General features: G+C 38.4%; 1 protein-coding gene across 1 annotated transcript in view; it reads right to left on the bottom strand.

The window, feature by feature from the left end:
* PRKAR2A (protein kinase cAMP-dependent type II regulatory subunit alpha) overlaps positions 1-22,098 on the bottom strand; it is a 59,174-nt gene that overhangs the window by 22,223 nt on the left and 14,853 nt on the right. The window contains exon 2 of the mRNA XM_030956477.1: positions 12,585-12,620. Coding sequence (XP_030812337.1) covers positions 12,585-12,620 — 36 coding nt within the window. The remainder of the gene's footprint in view (positions 1-12,584; positions 12,621-22,098) is intronic.

Below are 22,098 nucleotides of genomic sequence, written 5' to 3'. Positions count from 1 at the left end.
GAGGCAAGCTTGTTTGCACAAGATTCTCCTGGAAAGTGTTGGTTTTCAGATTCATTTTAAAGGGATTTCTCTCTGAAGATCATCTAGTCCAACCTACCCCTCCAAGAGGAGCTATTTGGAATTCTGGGCTACATTGGGGCTGACCTGGAAACCTCCCAGGGCAAAGATGGCACATCTCTCTGCTAACCTGCTCTAGCACCCACGGGGGGAGAGGTTTTCTGAATGTGCAACCTAAAGCTCACCCATATCTTGATATAATTTGAAGTGACTTCTGAAATCACACCTTGCCTAGCTGAGATTTTCAGCACAACTCTGCCCTTGAGCAAGTGCTAAGCAAGAATCCATCAGTGGAAGTTGCACAGCAGTGTGACACATCTACAGCTCTATCAGCTCACACCATGCAGACCAAGCTTCCTTCCAAATCCACCCATACATAGTTCAAATAGCTTTGGAACATAAAAAAAAAACAGTTTTCAATTTTATGGAGCTTTGAGATAAAAAGAAATTCAGGCTTTTATCCTACCATCTACATTTAGTCTCTCTTAGCTTCTGCAGCTCTCATGCTGCACCTTCTTTGGCTTTCAAGAACATCTGTTAACACTTCTGAAGGCTCAGAAATGATAGAGCTCCATGGCTGCTTTGTTATGCAGGTGACAGCATCTGAAAGCAACCGAGATCTGTGGAGCTGCAGCAATGACATCAGCAGTGGATGGGTGAGGGGGAAGCAGGGGTGGGGAGAGAGGGAGAAGTAGCAAGACAAGCTTGCCAGTACAAACACCACCTTCGTTTATGCAAGTTTTAATCACTCTCAAGATAATATTGTTCTGCAAAATAAGTGTTTTGTCAAGATCAAAGTCCTTGCGCTCTATAGAAATCTGTATGCAAACAGAGTTGAGCTTTTAGCTCTGGCAAGTTAATAGAGCCTCCAAGAGAAATGCACAGCATCCCTGTCCCTGAGAGATCTCTGCTTTTTTCAAAATAACAGCCAAGAGGCTGATGCCTGAACACCTTCAAATGCATACAAAAGAAGTAAATTTAAGTTCTATGTTTTATGTAAGGTGAATGCATTATTAATATTTCTGTTGCTACTGAAACAAGTAGCAAATAGATGCCCTGTCATACTCTCTTTTCAATTTTGGATCCCACCTGCAGAGTGAAATCCAATTCACTCTTCCTTACTTATGAGGATGCATCACCTCCAGTGGATCCTATCAGACCCATTACTAAAAATCCACTCAGAGCAGTACATGTAGAACCACTTTTCCAGTTATTTATTCAGATGAGTAATTTTAAACTAGGTTTAAGGCAGTGTTTTTTGCATTTGAGTTTGTCAAAGCTTCAAGCATTTTTTGAGTCTGTCTCTCAAGGACAGATGCATAGGCTGTTCTGGGAGCACCATGCCAGCTGGAAAGATGACCACTGCCAGTGGCTTGTCATTCCCTCTGACAGCTGAGCTGCACTTCAAAACCATGCAGTCAGATGAATTAGGAAGCTTGAACAGCACTTACACACAGGTCTTTGCTGGCACAGCTAAATGTGATTTTCCACACTTGGAAAACAACTCCAAGTTTCCTCTCACTTCTGTTGCTGGTTAGCTCAGAACTTTTTGGTTTAGAAATTGCACTTTGTTTCTCAAGTGAAAGATCTCACCATGTCACAGCAGACGACAGATTTGTACCTCGATCCAGCAAGTGGGAAACAGAACCTGCAACCATTTGCACCACCTGAGCCATTTTCACATTTATGACAGTTGGAAAGAAAAGCAACACTGAAACTCAAAGAACAGTTAATGTGTTCAGGAAAATCAGCCACTTCAGTCTTCAATTCACTAGGGAGAACTGACTGAAATCAAGGGTAAATTTTTTGTTAAAACCAACGTTATTGCATCAACCCAAAACTCAGATCTTGGGTCCTAAAAGACTGGTCTGTCACTTTATGTGTCACATGGCAATCTCCAGATGCAGGACAGCCCACAAGAATACCACCTCCTGACTTCCCTCTTAATTCTCATAGAGGTATAACTGAGACATGATTTACAATTAACCAGGACCTGAGCAAAAACCATCCCATCAACCCTTAGTCAAATACCAAAGCAGAATATTCAAACATGCAACCACTTGCACGACCATATATGTCAAATCAAGTGTCAATTTTTTTCACTGGAGAAATATTTAGAAATGATTCATTTCAGGGGGAAAGGAAAAGAATGGATTTTCAGTTCTTGTAATAGCTTCAAATGTCATTTAAAGTTAAAAGGAAAGTAAATCAAGTAGGTTCTTCGCAGGCAGAGTTCTGTGTTACAGATTAACTCCAAAGGCACTCAGACTCAGCACGGCTGTGCCAAACCAGCTCTGTCCAGTCAGGATTACAGGTTCAGGCACACTCCACACTTGGTCCCACAGGCTGCTCAGGCTGGGAAGCTGCACAGATCACTGTGCCAGCCTATGAGACACTGATGGAGCCCGTAAGGCCCTAAAACCCTGCACTGTTTCACCTAGCCCTGCAGAAAGCCACTCCTGCACAACAGGTTGAAGTGTTCACCTGGCTCTACTCAAAGCCTTGCTTACAGCCCAGAGTAAACCTGAAAATGCCCAGCTCTGATGTGGACATCACCTATGTTCCTCAAGGGCCATTAATTTAACAGAGCAGCAAAACTGAGGTCCAAGGTAGAGCTCGGAGAAATCCCACTCTAGTTCACAGTTGGATAAACACTTTTACCAAGAGAAGTGCATGATGTGTTACAATGCTTGCTAACCTTGCCTTTAGAAATCTCTGATAACCATTTCCTCACCATGATTATGTACTTTCCAATAGCATTATCTAAATCAGACTTCTCCAGCTTGTTCTCTTTCCATCAAGAGAGAAATGCAACACTTCCGGTGACAATGGCTTGTGACATTGTCACACACTCCCACCTCATACTACTCTTCAGTAACAAGTTCAGAACAGACTGCACAATCAATTATAAATTCCACCTTCTATGATAATGGGGTTTTTTTCTTCACAGGAAATCCAACTTCACATGCACAGACACCTTTTCTCCCAAGATGCCAAAGTACAGGCAACATAATAAGCCCTTTAGAATTATGACAATTGGCTGACAACTATTTCCATAAGTGCATTTGCTTTATGTATTCTGAATAATGCAATTTTCACATATTCCTATTACATTCATACAGATTAATAAAGATCTGATTTAAGTGTTTCTTTAAAAGGCTTTATCATCATATGTACAGTAAAACAACTGAGACAATGCCTTACAGCAGAATAGCCATTAATTTTTTTTTCTTCTACTACAGCAAGACTTGGCAAAGTATTTAAAATTACATTTCCCTAGGGGCAAACAAGAACTTTCATGATGAAAGAACTAGAATAATAAACGGAAAGTAAATAATCACAGTCTCTTTTAGATTCATATCTTTACACACATATAATGAAAGCATTACAAGCAGACAATACTGCTTCAACTAGATTTTAAAGACAAGCACAAAGCACTTTTAACAAGATACAATGTGTTCCTACTTAATTACAATTCCTAGGTAGGCTTTGTTCAAGGTTGGTTTTTTGTTTTATTTAACTCCTTCCGCAGCCTGCAGGACCTGGCCTGGAAACAAGCCCCAGGTCCAGTGGCTCAGGGACACAGCACCAGACAAACCACAGACCAAAGGCTTCACAGCACCCAGGAATCTGCTCCAGGGATCTGGTAGGAAAAGACTGTCCCTATCATACTAAGAGGCAACTTGTTGGGGGTCTTAATACTGAACTGCATCAAAACTTCAGAAGACAATCCTCAGCTTGTATATCTTCATTTAAATCCTCCTCCTACTCAGGAGCAATTAAAATTAAATACTTGTGCCAATGTAGGACTAGAGACAGAATTCTCCTAAGCACTTCTCCTACCTCTCTGGCATAACCAAATGAACATGACATTTGCCTTTTTTTTTTCAACTAAACCAACAGCTGTTTATCACTGTATTTGCTTCGTATAGTTGCCTATTTAGTTATATCAAGGCACAGCTTTTACTTAATGCCCTTCTGTAGAGTTATGCCAAATGTTTTAGCTTTTCCTTCCATTCTGCATGCTCACACATTGGAGGGTTATACTCTTTCACCTCACTGAAGCCACATGCTGCAGGAGAATAATGACAAACTCATGGGGCTGTAGTTCCTAGACAATAATTTTTGATAATTGAAAATTTACAGTTTCCAGAGGACCTATGATGAAAGCACTCTGGTGATAAAATAAACACTCTGCAGGTCTCTCCTGTACAGCTGGAGGAGCCAAGGGACAATACTGCCTGATTTCACAGAATCATCTGCTACCTAAACCACACCTGGGACTCCTGCACTTGGGGCTTCCATGTCTCAGCTCACAAGAAGAGAGCCCAGCAACCCATCAGACACTGGTGTGCTCTGGGACTTGCAGTAAGAGGTGAGTCTGCATGAAAATTAAAACAACAAAAATCCTTCCATCATGGTAGAGAACTAGCAAAAATCCCACAGTTTTCCATGTGGATGCTTATTGGAGTAAACAGCTCTGACACTGACAGTAACTACCAAAAGCAAAATACTGCCCTTTCAATCTTAAAACAGTAATTTACAATTTGCTACTTCTGTTTCCAACTCCCTTTACTAAATTTAAATAGAAAGCTAGACTGGAAGCAGGGTATTTTGGAGTTATACATTATTCCATCTGGTGAAGCCTGGGAAATTCAAATGGAGCAAGCTTTATTCTTGCAAGTCAAGAAATCAGAAGACTGCAATGGATAAACATGCTGCTGACCTTGTTCAAGCCTTCTAAGAGAGCCTTACTGATGAGATAGTCAGCCATAAAAAAGGTCTCCTGGAAAACATGATGCTACTACTATTTCAGAGCACATAGATTCACAATTGTAGAAGAAAGCCTTCTGCTTTAATGATCCTGGTTTAGCCCATCACATAAATTTTAACACATTTCCAAATGTGTTACGTAAGCAAGGCAGATAGAACTAGGAACTCAGCACCAATAGTGCTCATGTGCCTGAAACAGTGATACTTTCTCTGAGTTAAAAACAGCACAGAGAATGTTCACTTTCCCTTCAGTTTACATCAGAACACCACAAGTTCCAAGAAATGGCTCAAATATACCTTCCCCCCAAAAAAGGAATGTAGCTTACAGCCTTTCAGTTGCAAACTGTAGATAGAAAAGAGAATTTAGCTGAGGAATAAAACAGGAAAAGTGGTTTTCTAGTATAGAAATAAGAAATTTTCTTTCAGTTTAAAGATCAAGGCATTTTTTTGGTTTTATAAGTGCAATTCTGCCATATGAACTGCTAAACCTGCAAGAAGGCAAATAGTTTTTTAAAATCATCTTGAGAAAAGTGCAGTAAAGCACTTTTTGCCTTAAAATTTCATTTAGCAATTTAGCTACTTCTTTCTGACATCTCTTGTGACAGAGAACCAAAGCATGCCAAAGTATTAAAAGGCACTTCTGAAATCAATTATATTACATGATTTTCAAAGATTGCTAAACAATGTCCAAATATGTTAAAAAACCATATTACCCTGAAAAGAACAACTAACACCTATTTACCTGTAGCAAACCAGGAACAATAAAAAATTAGCATGGCTTGACACAAAAGGATTGTGTGCAGAGGAATGACGTGGAAGCCCCCAAGTCCCTGTGCCTGGAAATTGCTGCTTCCTTTCCTGGCACACTGGAAAAGCAGGAAATGTGGGAAGCTACTGTTGGAGCTCTTGAAGAAAAGCCTGACAGCTCCCCCGATTCCTGTGGGGCTGCTGAGCAATTCCAACACCCTGGCGAGCACCAGCCATGGCAAAGGTGTGACCCCTTCACTCATTCATCTCCAGGATCAGCCAACTCTGGACCAGGTGTTCTGGTGTTAAAAACTACCAAGTAGAGTTCCTGAAAGTACATCCTTTCAAATTTAAATCAAGTCTGTTTAAACTTTTCTGTTCTCCATGGATGGACTATTTGACCTATTCCACATTTAAACTGAAATTGCAGCAACCTAAAGTTGATTGAGTGTATTAATCAATATAGGAGCATAACATCTGTGACTTTGTCTAAAACTCTATATTAAAATAGGGACGAAGTGCAGCCTTATATATTCACAAGAAAAATGTAAATCACATCTGACTCTGAGGTCACTCTAAAGATACATCACAGCAGCAGGTTTTGCACCAAGCATAAAACTCTCTTTTTTAGCCTGTATTGTGACAGGCATTTTGAGATTTGTGTGTTTGACCAACAAACCATGTTGGAATATTTTCATCTGGGCTTTAATTCCCATGTTAAAAACCATCCTGAGTTCAAAACAAAAAACAAATCAAAACACAAAAAAAACCAATTCACTATCACACAAAAGATAAAAGTAAAATTCCAACCTATCAAAGGGAGAACTAAATTTTATTTCAATCATCAGCTGAAGGCTGATATTTGCGGAAGTATTTATGCATACAAGATACGGACCAACATTTATGTAGGCTTGTTAAAGACCTTTAATGTAAAACAATTATTGGAAATTCATCACTTGCACCTTTTGCTACCTGAATACTTGTGGAAAACTGATCCATATTGCATTACTTGCTTTAAAATGTGCATAGCTAAACTTTTGCTCCCAACTCCTAAGGGCTAATTTCAGTTAAAACATTTGACTTTGGACAAACAACTTCTAATTCTTATGTTACACTCTAGTCATGAACTATCATTAAGAAAGAATAAATAAAAAAGACAAAGGATTAATTTATTCTATTCCACTGTAGCACTTATGTGCATTAAGCAGACTGGATCAGATTTCTTCTGACCAGGAACTGCACGAACTTAAATTTTAAGTACAGATGCTCATAGTGATGTATTTCTCTTTATGCCACTAAAAAAATCCTGCAGAATTGTTCACAACACTGTGAAATCCAAGTAATTGTGAAGTCATGACTATTAATTTCCAAAAATAAGCATTTTATTATTCACTGAACGTCAATCACATGCCAGGAATTTTTAAATAAGTCCCAATATTGCAAACAGAGAAAACAAGCTTTTTTTGTTTAACGAATAATGATTCAGACACTTTCTTACAGGAGAGCACCCACACAATTTATCACCACTTTCATCTGTCATCCCACATGCTTGGCTTTTGCTCATATCAACATTTTTTAAAATGAATTATTTTCACTGTAGTTATGATACAGGTTTTGCAGTCATTAGGGCTAGCAAAAATCCACAGAAGCTTCAGGCTGTTGATACAGGAAAACTGTGCCTTTTGTAAAAATGTGGATTTTTGAAGTCTCTTATAATTTATCTCCTGCCTGAAAATCTATCAGCAGATGTTATTATGCTATCAGTGTTGTAAGATGGTGAATAATCAATATAGAAATTAATTAAATAGCTTCAAGAGAAGAAACCAGATCATGATTTTCAAGTCAACCTCTGATAATCAGATAAATACACAGAGAACAGCACAGAGAAAGTCAGTCATCACTCAGTCTTCCTCCCTTGATGATTTCAAGTGCTGAGATTTTTATCACTGAAGTAGTAGATAGTATTCTGCAAGAGAAATACTCAAAACAACCTCCCAAGAGAAACATTGCCTCTTGCTTCATTGCTGCCATTTAGATGTCCTAATTTAACAGGGTCCCAAAACAGTCTTTCTTACCAAATACTAACATGCTGTGTGGCAATAATTAACAGAACAGCTTTATTAGAAAATGATTTTTGTTAAAGCTGTCATTTTGAAACACTAGAAGCTACTAAAAGGAATTTACTATGTGTAATATTATCATATCCTGACATCTCAACTTGCCAGGGTGTGAAGAAAATGCTGTATTGCACTCAAAAGCACAGAGGAATATCAGACTTTAGCAACATATGTACATTATGAGATGATTGCTCATCTTTGGCAGGAGCCAGACTAATGAAGAGTTCAGAGTAAGAGTCCCCACCACCATCAAAATAGAGAAAAATCAGCGAGTTAGAGGAGCCAATAGTAAAGGCCTCTCATGGAAGCTGATGTGATGAGGAAAGAAAAAGCCAGAAACTGACAGGGAATATTGATTTACACATTATTAAAAAAAAACAACAAAAAATCAACACAAACCTAAAAAACTCCACAACACCATGCCATAGTGTCACATCAGATTGCTAGAGACAAGAGAAACGTGGAAAGTACTGATTCTAAACCCAGCATCTGCTGGGGACACTGATAATTGGCAACTGTCAGGGTTCCACACAATGCTCATGTTTGTTACACACAGGAACACGGGATTCAGGAACATTTCAACAAATTAACCTCTACACATGAAACCTTTATTCAGCAGCCCCATCTTAGGGGAGGGTTTAGCACCCAGAATTTGATCCTTCTCACTCCACTCTGCTGAAAGCTGCCCCACCAAAGGGACCAAATGAGGCAAGTCTTGTTCATTTGATTCTCTTTTATATTAATATGAAAACAGGCACAGATCCTGACAGTCATGTTACTATTAAGGAAATAACTATTATATATTGCTTGCCCAGATCATATAGCTCAATTATTCTGCTTACAGTTGTTGAATGTGAAAACTGTAATTTCATTCCACTGGGGCCAAAGGAAGGCCCACAAGGGAGTACAGGCACATGCAAAAGAGAGATTGTTACACCAGGTCACTCAGATAAACAGAAATAATTGTAGAAAAAAGATGAAAACTTTTTGTGACACATGTATAGTATGGGTGTCATTTCGTCAGATTATCCTATCCCAAGAAGAAATCAGCAAGTCTGCTGGAGAGTGGGTGTTTTGTGGAATTAATCAAAAGTGTCTAGAAATGGCAATACAGAAACCTATCGAAAAACTTCACTTTCCTGAAATATGCTAAAACTAAAAGAGGAGAAACTATGCACAAGAGAGACTCTAGTGGGCGTCACACTCTTCCTTCCAAAAACACAATTAACTTTTCATTCATATGCCTGCCAGGAGCAAAATTCTCCTCAGTGTTATGTACCAGTTCTTATAGTGGGACAAATATCAATGCTCTCTTCCTCTAGTTTTGAAACAGCTTTGATATAACTGAGAAAGGAGGTATCACTGATTTCTGCCACCTCCTTGCACTGTGTAGTCAGTCCCCAGCCAAGGACACAGATACTGGCCGGCTCTGCAGCCTTCCATGACAGAAAATGAAATGACCAACATAATTAAATTTGTCAGGAGCCCCTATGTTTGGAGGAAGATCGAGAATGTAATGAAGCAAGTATGAATTTCAATCCAGTCCAGTTCTTGGGAGGAAGGCATCTATAAGGGATTCAGGCCGTTCCATCCAAGGCTGGGTCAGTCAGCAATCCATGGAACACAGGCTTCCCTGGCAGAAGGCTCAGACTCTGCTAACTCAGAGCAGCAGCAAGACAACTGCTCTGCTGGGTAATTAGCACTGAAATTGCATAACAGCCCATGGCACCCTAGAGCTAGGAGGTTTTCAAATCAGTGAGCTGGTCTTTCCCATTTTAGTTTCTACCACCAAAATAGCTCATGATTTTACAAACAGAATTATTTCAATGAAGTCAGCCACAAGCTCAGATACAAATTAGAGCTGACCAACTGTTTGTGTGCACACCATGGATCTCAACACATTACATGGCTAAACATGCCACACACAAGCCAGCTATTCACTAGATTAATTTCTAGAGGAACATCGAGCTCTCATTTCTCCTTCTCCCTCCAAGCATTCTGTGGAAAAGGCTGTTTCTCTTCATGAGAACACTACCACTCTGCACTTCTATAAATAATTACATGAACATGATTAGATAAATCCCCCTCTTCCAGGATGACCCTCCTGCACAGTCCACTTTCAGTATGTCTTAAAGAATGACAGCTAAATATTTACAACATTGGTGGTATTTGCCAAAACAGTTTAGATGTTTCATAACCAGAAATAAACACCTAAATGAAAATTTAGTAATCATTAGAACAGATTTATTCTATGGGTTTATGTATCTCTAGAATTTTCAAGAATGCATCAGGGAATCACGATCACAGCCTATCCCAGAAAACCTACTTCCTGTAAAACCACGACATTCTGTTATCTGTAGGCAACTAATCAGAACCAACCAGTAGAAAACACTTCAAGTTTAATATTAAAAAATTAATAAAACAACTAAAAAGAGATCCTCTAACTGCTATGTGTAAGGGAGCATAATAAACACTTGTTAGCCTCCAAGAACACATCTGTAGTTGAATGGTTTACCAGACCAATTATTAGCCTGTAATAAACTGTATGTAATGTAGACAATCACTTTATCGACTTTCCCTCCAATTAAAATTATATTTTTCTTTTGACCTAGTGAACGAGGACAATGCTGTAATTCCGTAGGCAGCCAAACCCTTAAAACGAACAATGCTTGCTTAAATTTACCTCAATACATCCCCTGTTAGCTTTTAAATTCTCTGTAAATCTATGATTTTGTGCATGCACATGTTGATAACAGCAACCAACTAAGCTCTGCTCTTCACTCCCCTTACAAACACACACGGCACTGGAAACACAGAAATATTGGTTGGATTGACAAGGTTCAACATGGACTCGCAGAAAGCTCTTCTGAAGAGAAGACCACAAAATGCAATTACAAAGAAGAATTATGTGCCAGCTTCTCTATGGTTTGTTGTGCTTTACTAAGACAACACTGGTTTGGTGTTTGCTGTTATTTGTTGGTTTCTAAAGACAAAAGCTATCTTACAAAAATTGCAGCATGAAAACTTGCTGAAAACCTAATGCATCAAACACAAGTCAAACCAAATTCAGAGCAGCAAACCCAGTAAATCAGTCACTGATTTTCTGCAAGGGATTGTAAAATGTGACTGCCTATGATGGCAGGGGGCTGAGCTCAGTACCCAGTCTCATTCCTATGCAGTTCTTGACAGAAACAGCAGATATGGAGTGGAATAAACCACCCCAGCAAACAACCCCCACCCCAAACCAGCAGTTTCTCTGCTTTTCCTGCCAAGAGAAGGAAAACTGCATCTCTTTGTGTGCACATGGGTGGTGTTTGCATTGCCTTTGCATTTTAACAAATCCCACACTGATCATGACCTATACAGCATATACAGAGAGAGAAAATTGATTTTTTTTATATTCTGGAAAGTATTTAACACAGTATTAATATACACATATTCTGTTATTGTTTGTCTCCATGACAATTCTAATATGAACTGTAAACTCTGAATATTTCTAGCTCTTCCTGAAGCAGGAGCATTATTAAGCAACTAAAGTCCTTCTTAATCTAATTGCACAAGTTAGCAATTCAATTTTACATTTACTTTTTAGTTGTTCACATTAACCTTTAGACCCCCTAAATGAGAGAACCTGTTTTTGAACTAAGAGCAGCTCAGGACTGTGTGAGCACCAACACTGCATTCCAGTATTGCAAAGGCAAAAAGATTACAAACACTTTCTGATTAAGGCTCATTTTTTTAACTTTGGGAATAACTCAGCCTTTATTTAAATTTAAATCTGAGATGTATTCACTCCTCATTTCTAAGATTTTTCTCCATCAGCAGGTTCCAGGATGGATTAGTTTAATTAGCAGAGAAAGTGTCTCAGGCCTCTCCAAATACTACAATATGACTCTCAATCTTTACTATCAGAGCATCAAACTCGACCATCCAAGATACAATTCTGTCCTGCCTAGATTTCTCATGCAATCATATCTCAAAACTACAGCACTGTCAATTTTTAAGAGTTATAAAATTGTCATTATACTCAGTTATTTGTTTGTAGTGGCATAAATAAACAATCATCTTTAATCACATCCAAGCAACCAGTAGGAAAGCAAATGAACTTCATGAGTACAAGAACATTTTGCACATAAACACATATTTATCTTATATATACGTGGTATATAAATAAATGTATTCTCAACAATGCCCCAACCATAACTGACATACCCAAGAACATGTCAGATTATCCACATGAATTACAAACTGAGTAGATTTGAACTCAAAACTAGAGAGAAAACACTGAATACATTGGTATTTTCATATAGATGTTAAATCAGAATTATTACTTTCTAGAAGTAATTTCTAGAATTACTTTCTAGACCATCTAAATGTTAATAAAATATTTAAAGACAAAAAAAAGTACCACATGCAAAGCAAGTCACATTGCACCTCAAACAAAAAAAAAATGCAATACCTTTTCATCAACACATAACATTTTGTTCATATGATACCCTTCAAAATTAACTTGCAAAGGAATTTTTTGGGAGTTACAGATTCTCATTAAAGCATTTCATATTGATTGAGATAGAAAACAAATAAACAAATAAGCATAATCTATGCCTCTAGAACAAGTGAACAGCCACTAATTCAACAACTATAAATATCAGCTGCACAGTACAAAAAGGGAGCAGCACCCATATTTCTGTTTTCACTTACTCTAAATGTGTTGACCATTGGCGTCTACAGTGAATTAAGAAACAATTTTCATTATTTCAAACAAAAACAATGCAAGAATTATGAGACATAAGGCAATAAGAGAAAGGTAATATTTAACATACTTCCTTTAGTCAGATACACATTTCAAAACTATTTCAGATGCTTTGAATTCTTAAAAAGAAACCATACCTGATACTCTTCTGTTGTATCGGTTAACAACTGGAGCTGGAAAAAAAGAAAAATAAAATTACACATTTGTATTTATTATTACAAATATAAATAATTAACTGCATAATCATTATATACTTTTAGTACACAAACCCCATATGAATCTCTTTTTAAAATGATCCAGTATAAAGTTTTCATCCATTTACTTGCCAGCCAGTACGTTTTTATTCAAAATTAAACATCATATTCCTGAAGGCCATTACATGCTAGGATGGATGGTAAGTAGTTTTGGGTTGGGTTTTTTTTTTTACCTAATTCTGAAAAAATATACCTCTACACAGATTATCCAATTCTAACCTATCATCAGCTAGCAGCCTCATTTATTTGGTATTATTGCCAAGCATTGCAGCACTTTAGGCCAGCTGCACCTCCTTAAGGTGGATCAAAAGCCAAGGAAGTTTTGGCCAACCCATTCTGTGCCCGAGGCAGGGCAGTGCTCCCCCAGTCCCTGCAGCCATCCAGCCCTGAGCAAGGCTGCCTCACACACTGAAACTGGAAAAGGCTGAGATGCAGGATCCATTGCCTCCTTGCTCATGCTGTAGCTCTACAAGGCACTTGGACTTTGGACTGGGATGAACTGCCAGAGTTCCACTGTGCACATCCATTTTGACATCACCTTCAGCAAACAGCACCTTTCCCCTTTTACAGTAACCAACGTACTGTCTTTGAGAGTTGCTTCAGTCTCAAAAAAAACCAAAACAAAATCTGCCTGTAAAGTTTCACCCAGAACAAAACCAAAGCACTCTGTTCTCCTTCACCTCTAACAACCAACATCATTTTATTCTGACTGCTTTATGTTTTCCCACCTTTCTTCCCTTCAACAGGTAATTCTATTTTTCCTGATACAGCCTTTCTATTCCATTCTTTCAATATTTAAGAATTAGAGGAGCCTTTACACCCCATCAGTGCACATGCATCACAGAGCCAGATTTATTAAACACTCACCACAAAAATCTTAATGACCCCATCATGTCTGAGAAGCTTTTGAGTATCTCAGCACCACCAGAATACAGAGAACAATGATTACTTAGCAAAGCCAGAAGAGCTCAGCTTCTTTGGAGCACTTACAACCACCCTACATCTATATGAAAACACAAAACTGAGAATAATACCAGAGATCAAAATTATTGTTGTGGATTTTTTTTTAATAAAGGAAATTAGAAGAGGTTGGAGGGGAAAGGAATAATCAGGCTAAATCCATAGCTTTCAGCTAAATCTATTAACAGGGCGACAATGCTCAGCCTCAAAAGAAGCTCAGGATTAAAAGCAAGACTATTATGTATTTTACAATTTAGATCTAAACTTCTATAATATGACATAATCCTTATAAAAATAACACTGACACAGTGTTTCATACATCAAGCTTGAAGAGGTTCAAAAACACTGAATAACAAACCTGAGAATTCAAGTAACTTTCTCTTCAAACCTTTCAGCAATTTACGACAGCAGGGACCCTTCCTGCAAATAAGGGCAGGATTTATCTCACTTGCCAAAAGACACCATGGGTGGGAGAAGTTTACCCCACCTTAAGGGGAAACAGGGATTGGGAATACAGATCCATGCAGGTTCATTAAACAAACTCATGCATCTGAAAATGTTCATACATTTTGCCCTTTCTTAACTTTTCCTTGTGAGTCTGCTGTGGCTACCAGTGGTGACACAAAACTGCTCCGGACAGTAATTTGCCCTGCAATTGCACACACATCTAACTGAGTAACTACTCAAAACTGGCCAATTTGGACCTAAAGAAACAGGAAAATTCACTACTTTTGTCCTGAGACCCAGTCAAATGCCTACCAGTTCTCTAAGGTTTTGAAGAGTGGGAAAGACCGAAACAAATTAGTTCAGTTTCCACTACCAAAGTCATTTATCACAAAAGAAAATACCAAATTCAAAATGTAATTTGATATGTTTGCTGTACAAGCACCTCATCAAGGTCGTAACAGTTTTCAGTAAATGATTAACCAGTCTCAGGTACAGATTCAGATACTTTTTAATCAACACCGTTAGTGAGCAAATACATTATTTCAGTTTCTATCTTGCACATACAGAATTTCTTTTCCACTTTATGACTTCTACACCTATTTCTTGCTCATATTTAACATTTTCATGTCTTTGAACAGAATTAATATACTACAGAATACTCTGGTGTACTTTGCGTAACATAGAAAAAAATCCAACAACGATGTCTTCTTTTGGAATCTTGATTAGTTTATCCCATAGCAGGGTTCAGTGTCATCAAAACTGCATCAAGTTTTCCAGTGTTAAAAATGAGCAAAACACATAACCTTTTAAGGGCAGTTAAGAGACTACTATTATTCTGCCTCCACAAAGCTTTTAAGATTAAAATGATAGTTTGCATCTCTTACACCAGTGACAGTTCTAACATGGATAAAATTCACTTTTATGTGTTGTCAGATGACTATTTTTATGCTAAAGAGATAAAAATCTGACATTTCCTAGTAGAGAAGATTAGTGGGTTTTTTTTTCCTTCTGGCTTACCAATGAAAAGCTCTCTTTGCTTATGACTATTTTCAGTATTGCACAGTCATATTGGCAAGCCTATGGCACTCTTGTGTTTTGCCATTAGAAGTACACAAAGGAAAAGCCTGGCATTGAGCACTGCTAAGAGAAACAGCTCCTGAAGGTCCCACATACACCTACACTGGTCTGTGGACAGATTCCAAAAAATCAGATGGGATGGAAGGGAATAATACACTTACTGTTAACACAGTCTACCTCTTAGACTGAGCACTAAGGGGCACCTAATTTAAAGCAATGGTGATGGACACACAAATAACAAACTCCTACTACACCCGAGTAACCCTCAGAGCACAACCCTGCCTACACTGTGAAGCCAGTGAATCCAGCACTGCAGGACCTGGTACCACTCAGAGATCTGGGATCTACAGAAACAAGATTAAACTCCTGCTTTGAAAGAGGAAACAATTCTTTTTTTTATTTTTTTTAATCTCCAGTTAGAACTCCCCCCTGCCGCACGCCCATGGGCCACATTCAGTTTGAACAATGGCCCATGTCTCTGGTAATGATATGAATGTTATTATACTTTAATTGCAAAAACTATAATGAGATAAAAAGATTTTGTTGTGAGATGATTGCATTGTAAACTCCCCATTATGTCAAAACCTCAGGTGCAGCAATATTCGAGTTCAAAATGTCTCATACCTTTGGCACAGCTCCTGCTTTTACTTGGCTCATGGGAACCAAGACACAGTAATTGGGTAAACACAACAAAAACTGAGGTAAATTAAACCATTGTACCAGAAGAGAGCAAAACGGCCCAATTTCCTCCCTGGCAGCCAAAGGCAAGTGATTCTGGCACTGGAAAGGCAGATCAAGCTGTGCATTCCTCAGTTCTGCCAGAACTGACTCAGGACAATGATCCTACTCCACTGTTCAAGAAAAATCAGGAATGTCTGCTGAACATGTACGTGTTCTCCATACTGTGATGAGGCACAGACTGAAATAAGCACTAGACAGGAACACTTAACAGGCTGCTTCTGACTGAAAAACCTTTCTTCCTCAAAGTAAAGGTATGTCATTACATTGATTCAATAAAAATATTTTAATAAATTGCATGAATAGGTCAATACTGTACATTCCATTACTTAAATTCAAAAATGTGCATTACATCAAACAGCAGCAGTGCCATGCAGTTAGTGGCGACTACTAACTGTACTGCCACTTGCTAGTGGCTCCATTTCATTGAGTTTTCTCAGTTGAAAAATTAGGAATGTAAATCAGACACTGGGATTTTTAAATTTTTTTTTAATACTTTCCATAAGTGACAGAAATTTCTCCAATATCCTTCAGTTTCCTTTGGCATTTAGATTTACTTTGAAATATCTGATGCTTGATTGTGGCTCACTATGTTTAACTTAAAGAGTTCTGACTATGGTTATAAGCAGGTATGAAATACAGCCCCATAGGTGAAAAATTGACACAGATATTATTTTTCTTACTGTTTTTAAACCAAACCAGACCAACAATTACAATATTTGAGGCAAACAAGTGACAGTAAAACCACTCTTTACACCCAGACCTAAAAGCACACTTTTCCTACAGTGCGTGGGCTCCCTTCTCTGTCATTGACTTTGAAAAGTGACTGGTAAAAAAAACCATCAGGCTTTTTTAGATGTACACTACTACCATAACAGGGAAAGCTGTTTCTCGACACTACTCACAAGCCTGAAATGAACAGAAGTACAACCACCATTCTACCAGCTACTGCTACCCACTTACTACACATCCTAATATAATTTTTTATAGAAAAAGACAAAACTCAAAAGATCAATTCAGGGTCACAGGAAAAAAAAAAAATCAGGGGCAAACGAAGGACTGGCATTCCAGGCATGACAGTAGAGTACAAGGTGCTACTGCTCTGTACTGGATGTACCCTGAAAACTTACTTCTCTTTCTTCACAAGCACTTTGCTTTTCACTATGATCTGTGAACATTTCCTAATTTCAACTAGGGTGAAAAAAAATCACACTGTTCGTGATTCTGGATACGATTTACAGGAGCATACTAAGTTAAGCTATTGTGCACACAATTTTTAATACAGATCTTCTGTGTAATCTAATTGACAATTTTTGAAGGTTTCCTGATGAAAGATGGAGCAAAGCTCATAGTAGGTGGCATAAACTCAGTATAGCACTCAGAGTTCAAAGAGCATAAGCACAAAATACCAGCTTCATTACAACCAAGTAGCACAAATCAGTGATTTACAGAGTACTTTCCCATAGGATGATTTTGTGCCATGATCCAGTGTGAAGAGAGACAAAAAGAGAAACAGAATGTAAATGGTTCTAATTTAACAAGTCAATTAAGTTTACCCAAACAACACGTGAGTTGACACTAAAAACCATTAAAGCTGAAATACCAGAAGCAGAGTGGAGTATAAATCTGAGGCGTGACTGTCTCTCTGGAATGTTGTATCAAGTTACGATAAGGAAGTGCCAGACTACAGCTGTCAAACTGTTTTTCTACACACCAAGATGTTAATGGACTTACATAAATAGGAACCACCACAACTCTGAGAAAACTCATCGATTCAAGTATCAGCTTTTTTAGGATTTCTGGCAATTAAAAAGTAATACTAGAGCAGAAGGAACTTTCATCATCAGATATGCAACTGTACTTCAATAAATACCAATCTGAATCTTTTTTTTCAACAGGTAAGTAAAACAGAGTTCCCTCTGACTGTTACCAATATAACAGTTGCATATCCATGATTTCCTTCAGGATGTCCTTGCTGGATAGTGGCAAATTCTCACTTCCCCCTTCCACATCTCTCCTTTATAAGGTGGGGACTACAGGTAGGACTACAAACTACTTAGATTTTTTTCAGAGGCAGCTCTGGAACCCAAGAGATCTCCTCAGAGCTTCTCTCAGAAAAGCAGAGCAGACAGAAACAAGTGAGAGCTTTACAGACATCCTTTTATTTTCCTTTCTATTCCCTTTATTTTCCCTTCTATTTCTCTCTCTACCCACCCCCATAGAGGAGGATGGAAACTCAGAACCCGGTCAGACAGGCAGGAGAGACCCTGATGGTGTCAGCTGAAGCATGCCAGACATTTGGAGGAAGACAAAAGGTCAGGGAACACTAGGGAAGAAGTGAGTTTTCAGAGAACAAACAGGGAGCATAGAACATTAAAAAAATTAAAAATTAAAAAGTGGAAACCATGATCCACAATTGGGTACACACAGGCTTTGCTTTTCTGTAAAAGACTTTTACATCTATTAAGTTGGAAAACAACAAAAAAGATTAGATTGCTATTAAACATTGTTTTCCTGTCTGCTGCTGTAAAAATAACAGACACAGACACCTTGTTATTTCTCAGTATTGAAAAACAGCTGTCATCAATAGCAAGAGAACAAAACATAAAAACAAAGTTGCAACATATCCTGGTCTCCAATTTAATTGATTGTCTTTTAATTTGTATTTTAAAATTACTGACAAAATGGAGAAACACTGTCTGAAAGCCTCATTTTAGAAGAGTCTCTGACCCTTGCTTTCCAAGTTTTTTAGAGCCCCTCTGATAGAAAGAATGTAGTAACTTCTGAAGGGAAAAGTTGAGTCAACAAGCAAAGCATTTATGCCAGTGAAAAAAAGATGTTTATGAAGTTAAAACTGTTGTGCTATTTTGAGTTGGCTCTTTTTGGTTTTCAAGTACAGTAGAAAAATGAATATGCACTCTGGAATGGACAGACTTTAAACAGCTGATCAATTCAAGAAAGAAATCATTGCTTGACTAACTGAAAGGAATCTGGTTGAATCTCTGGTTATGACGGCACTTCTTGACTAAGGCCTTCAGAGTTTTGTTTGTTTTTAAATCAAATATCCTTGTTTCTAATGTATCCCTATTTCAATATTCCCCTTCCACAACTGAACCCAAGCAGCGATACATGGTACTACTTTCCTTCAGAGATACTCATTCTCACAAATAAAGGACCATTACCTGCTCCCAGAATTCAGGAGTCTGTACAGCCTGACTGAAGCCTGAGCCCAGGAGAACAAACACCTTTCAAGCAGCACTTCACATTATCTGACACTGCAATGGCATGACCCACACAGCCCTCTCCTATTTCTTGCTGACACGTCTCAGATCAAGCCAAACACAGCACTTTTTTTTTATTTTTTATGAGTGCAATCTATATTATGAAGATCAAAGAGATAGCAACAAGGCATGCACTTGCTTTACAGACAAGAAATTAGAAAAACTCCCTGTGCTGAGGTACAATCTCAGCTAAAAGGACACATTTCACAGTGATTAAAGATATAACTATATGCTGATACTACAACAGAGATTGTCAGGGACTGAAATGAAAGACTTGGGAATGTTTTCAAGTATTAGAAAGACAAATCTATGCACTGCACAGAGAAAGAAGGATGCTGCAAAAAACCCAGGAAAGTTAAGAAGTGGCTGACAAATCTTCAAAGCATTGTCAGAAGAGGCAAGACACTGGAAGGTACAACAAAGCAAGTGAAAAATGGAAATTTCCTTGGGCTTTAGGAGTAAGCTTAGAGAAGAAGGCATTTCAGAGAGAGGGAAGCTAAGGAGCCACATTAGTAATAGCAGAAAAATTAAGCTTACAAACCAAACATTAAGTAGATGATAAAAAGAAAAGATCCTAAACATATTTGAATGTGACTTTCACCGGGATTGTGAGACAATGGAAAAGCCAGAAAAGGTCAAAGATGAGAATGAGACTGTGGAGAAACAGAAACATCACATCAAGAAGAAGTAACTGCAAGTTTCCTTAAAATAAATGCTTCATACAGAAAAAGATATTGGCATCTTATGTAGGGAACCATGAGGCATTTCCCAATCAGTAATATGGGCAAATCACCCCCATGACCAGATGCACTGGCAGAGAACAGAAATCCTCCTCCTTTTCCAAGGCTCCTGACTAACCCTTCCTGTTCTACCAGTTCTGCTTTCAAACCTCACCTCTTTATTCGCCAGTCTCCTGATCCACCAGAGATCAGAGATGGATGAGGCAGGAGGATTAATACCTCAGGGTACTTAGGATTTTTGAAACACCATGAAGACAAATTTTCTCTGAAATCTTTTCATTAGAAACTTCAGAAGTGCTGTTTAAAGCAACATTCGACTCTGACACACACAGTTCTTTTAAAGCAACACTTTCTGTATTTCATTTGGTTTTTTACTATGGTTTTGATTTCTAAGCCTTAACTCCACATCCTCATACCTTTTAAAACATCAAACCCCAAAGACTTTTGATCAGATTTTTATCCTGTGCCTAGTTGAAAGGTGCAATCACTGTTACAATCTAACAAAACTTAAACCTCTTTCGGGTTTTTGGAAAGCCGAGTTCCACCAAACATAGTTGGAAGTCCAGGAGATAATTCCTAAATGAGTCATAAAAAACGTCATTTAACTATATCAAGCACATCAGTCTATTTTTATTATTTCCAATTGCGCCACTTGCATAAATCTCTTTCTACAAAGTAATTAACTGTACGCGGGTGAATGCAATCTGAGTAAGCTCATATATGCAAGCAAGCAAAAAAAAAATCCCAAAACCACCACAATAATGGAATCAGTCAAGGGAACTTGTTTTTCCATTTTCAGAAGCCTAATTAAAAGTCCCACCATTATTCTGAACATCTGAATGCAGAAGACACGGTAAAAACTAATAAGAGCAACAACTCACTGGGAGCCTCTCACAGCAGGAGATTAGACTCACCACAAAATTCCAAAACTCCTCCCTAAGTGAGATGGTCCCTACATCAGCAGTCTGGGACATCCCCATCACACCCAGCTTCAGCAAGGTCTGTGCTCAGTCCTAATCTGGTCTAGATTTTCAAAACACACTAACCAAATTAATGTTATCCTCAGGAACAGCACAGAGCCAACTTCTCTGAAAGCAGGCATGTATCAAATAAATAACATCAATGAAGCCAGGAACTTTTTCTCAACAGTCTGGCCAGTAACTTTGGGAGAAGTATTAGCCAGGCAATATAACTATACTAGACAAATATAATCCAAATGCAGATCTGGGAGGAAATCATCATAAGGTAATAGGGATGAAGTGGAAAATGCTACCACTGGCACTGGCTTTAGTGTTTATACAGCCTCAGGAATAAGTAGCTGTAAAATTAAGTTTGAAAAGAGTGGAAGACAAGCATGTGACAGCTATGGTAATGGCACAAGTGGAGCAGTGCACTGGCTCCAGGTGTTTCACACCTCCTGTCACTGCCTTTTCTATAACCACCTCCCCCTGCACCCTCCCCTCACACAGCTCCATTCTGCCCCAGAGGAGAAGACAAAGGCAGCGGCAAAGAGGAGAGTTACAATTCCCACCCCCACAGAAACTCTTCTACTCTCAGTTTCAGTATCACACTTACCCTGTTTGTTTTTAAGGCCTTTAACCAATTCCTACAACCAAGGCTTTACTTTGTGTCTCATGCACGGCCACAGAAACATGATAAATACTTCGGCAACTAATACATTTTCCCAGCTGCATTGCTGCTCTCTCCTGACAGTGAACTTTGGGGTTACAGTGCACCACTGATGTTCTTGTCATTCTCTACATTCCCCAGTTTTGTTAAACCCCGCCTGTGCAGGATGGACTTTTCCTGATACACTGCACAGAACACCTCCAAATCCCATTTAAATACACACATACCTATATATACACTTTTACAGGGCCTTTTCCAATGAGCAACTCCTCAAATAACTCATAGACATCCTATATTTCAGCTATTATCTGTCCTCTAGGCAGAGGCATCTTTTAAGGCACAGGAAATGTTGCATGTATTCCTAATATTTTTCTAGGTACATCTGGTCTTTGAGAAAACTTCAAAATGGCATAATTCTGTATTTTTATTTGAACGTATAATGAAGAGTTGATTTCCTCCTATATGTAAAGAAATATGATGATGATGCACAGATATTCTTGTGGGTTAGCAATGAAAAAGATAGAA

This window comes from Camarhynchus parvulus, chromosome 12 (assembly GCF_901933205.1).
Source record: "Camarhynchus parvulus chromosome 12, STF_HiC, whole genome shotgun sequence".
NCBI lineage: Eukaryota > Metazoa > Chordata > Aves > Passeriformes > Thraupidae > Camarhynchus > Camarhynchus parvulus.
This window is presented reverse-complemented; position numbering and strand designations above follow the sequence as displayed.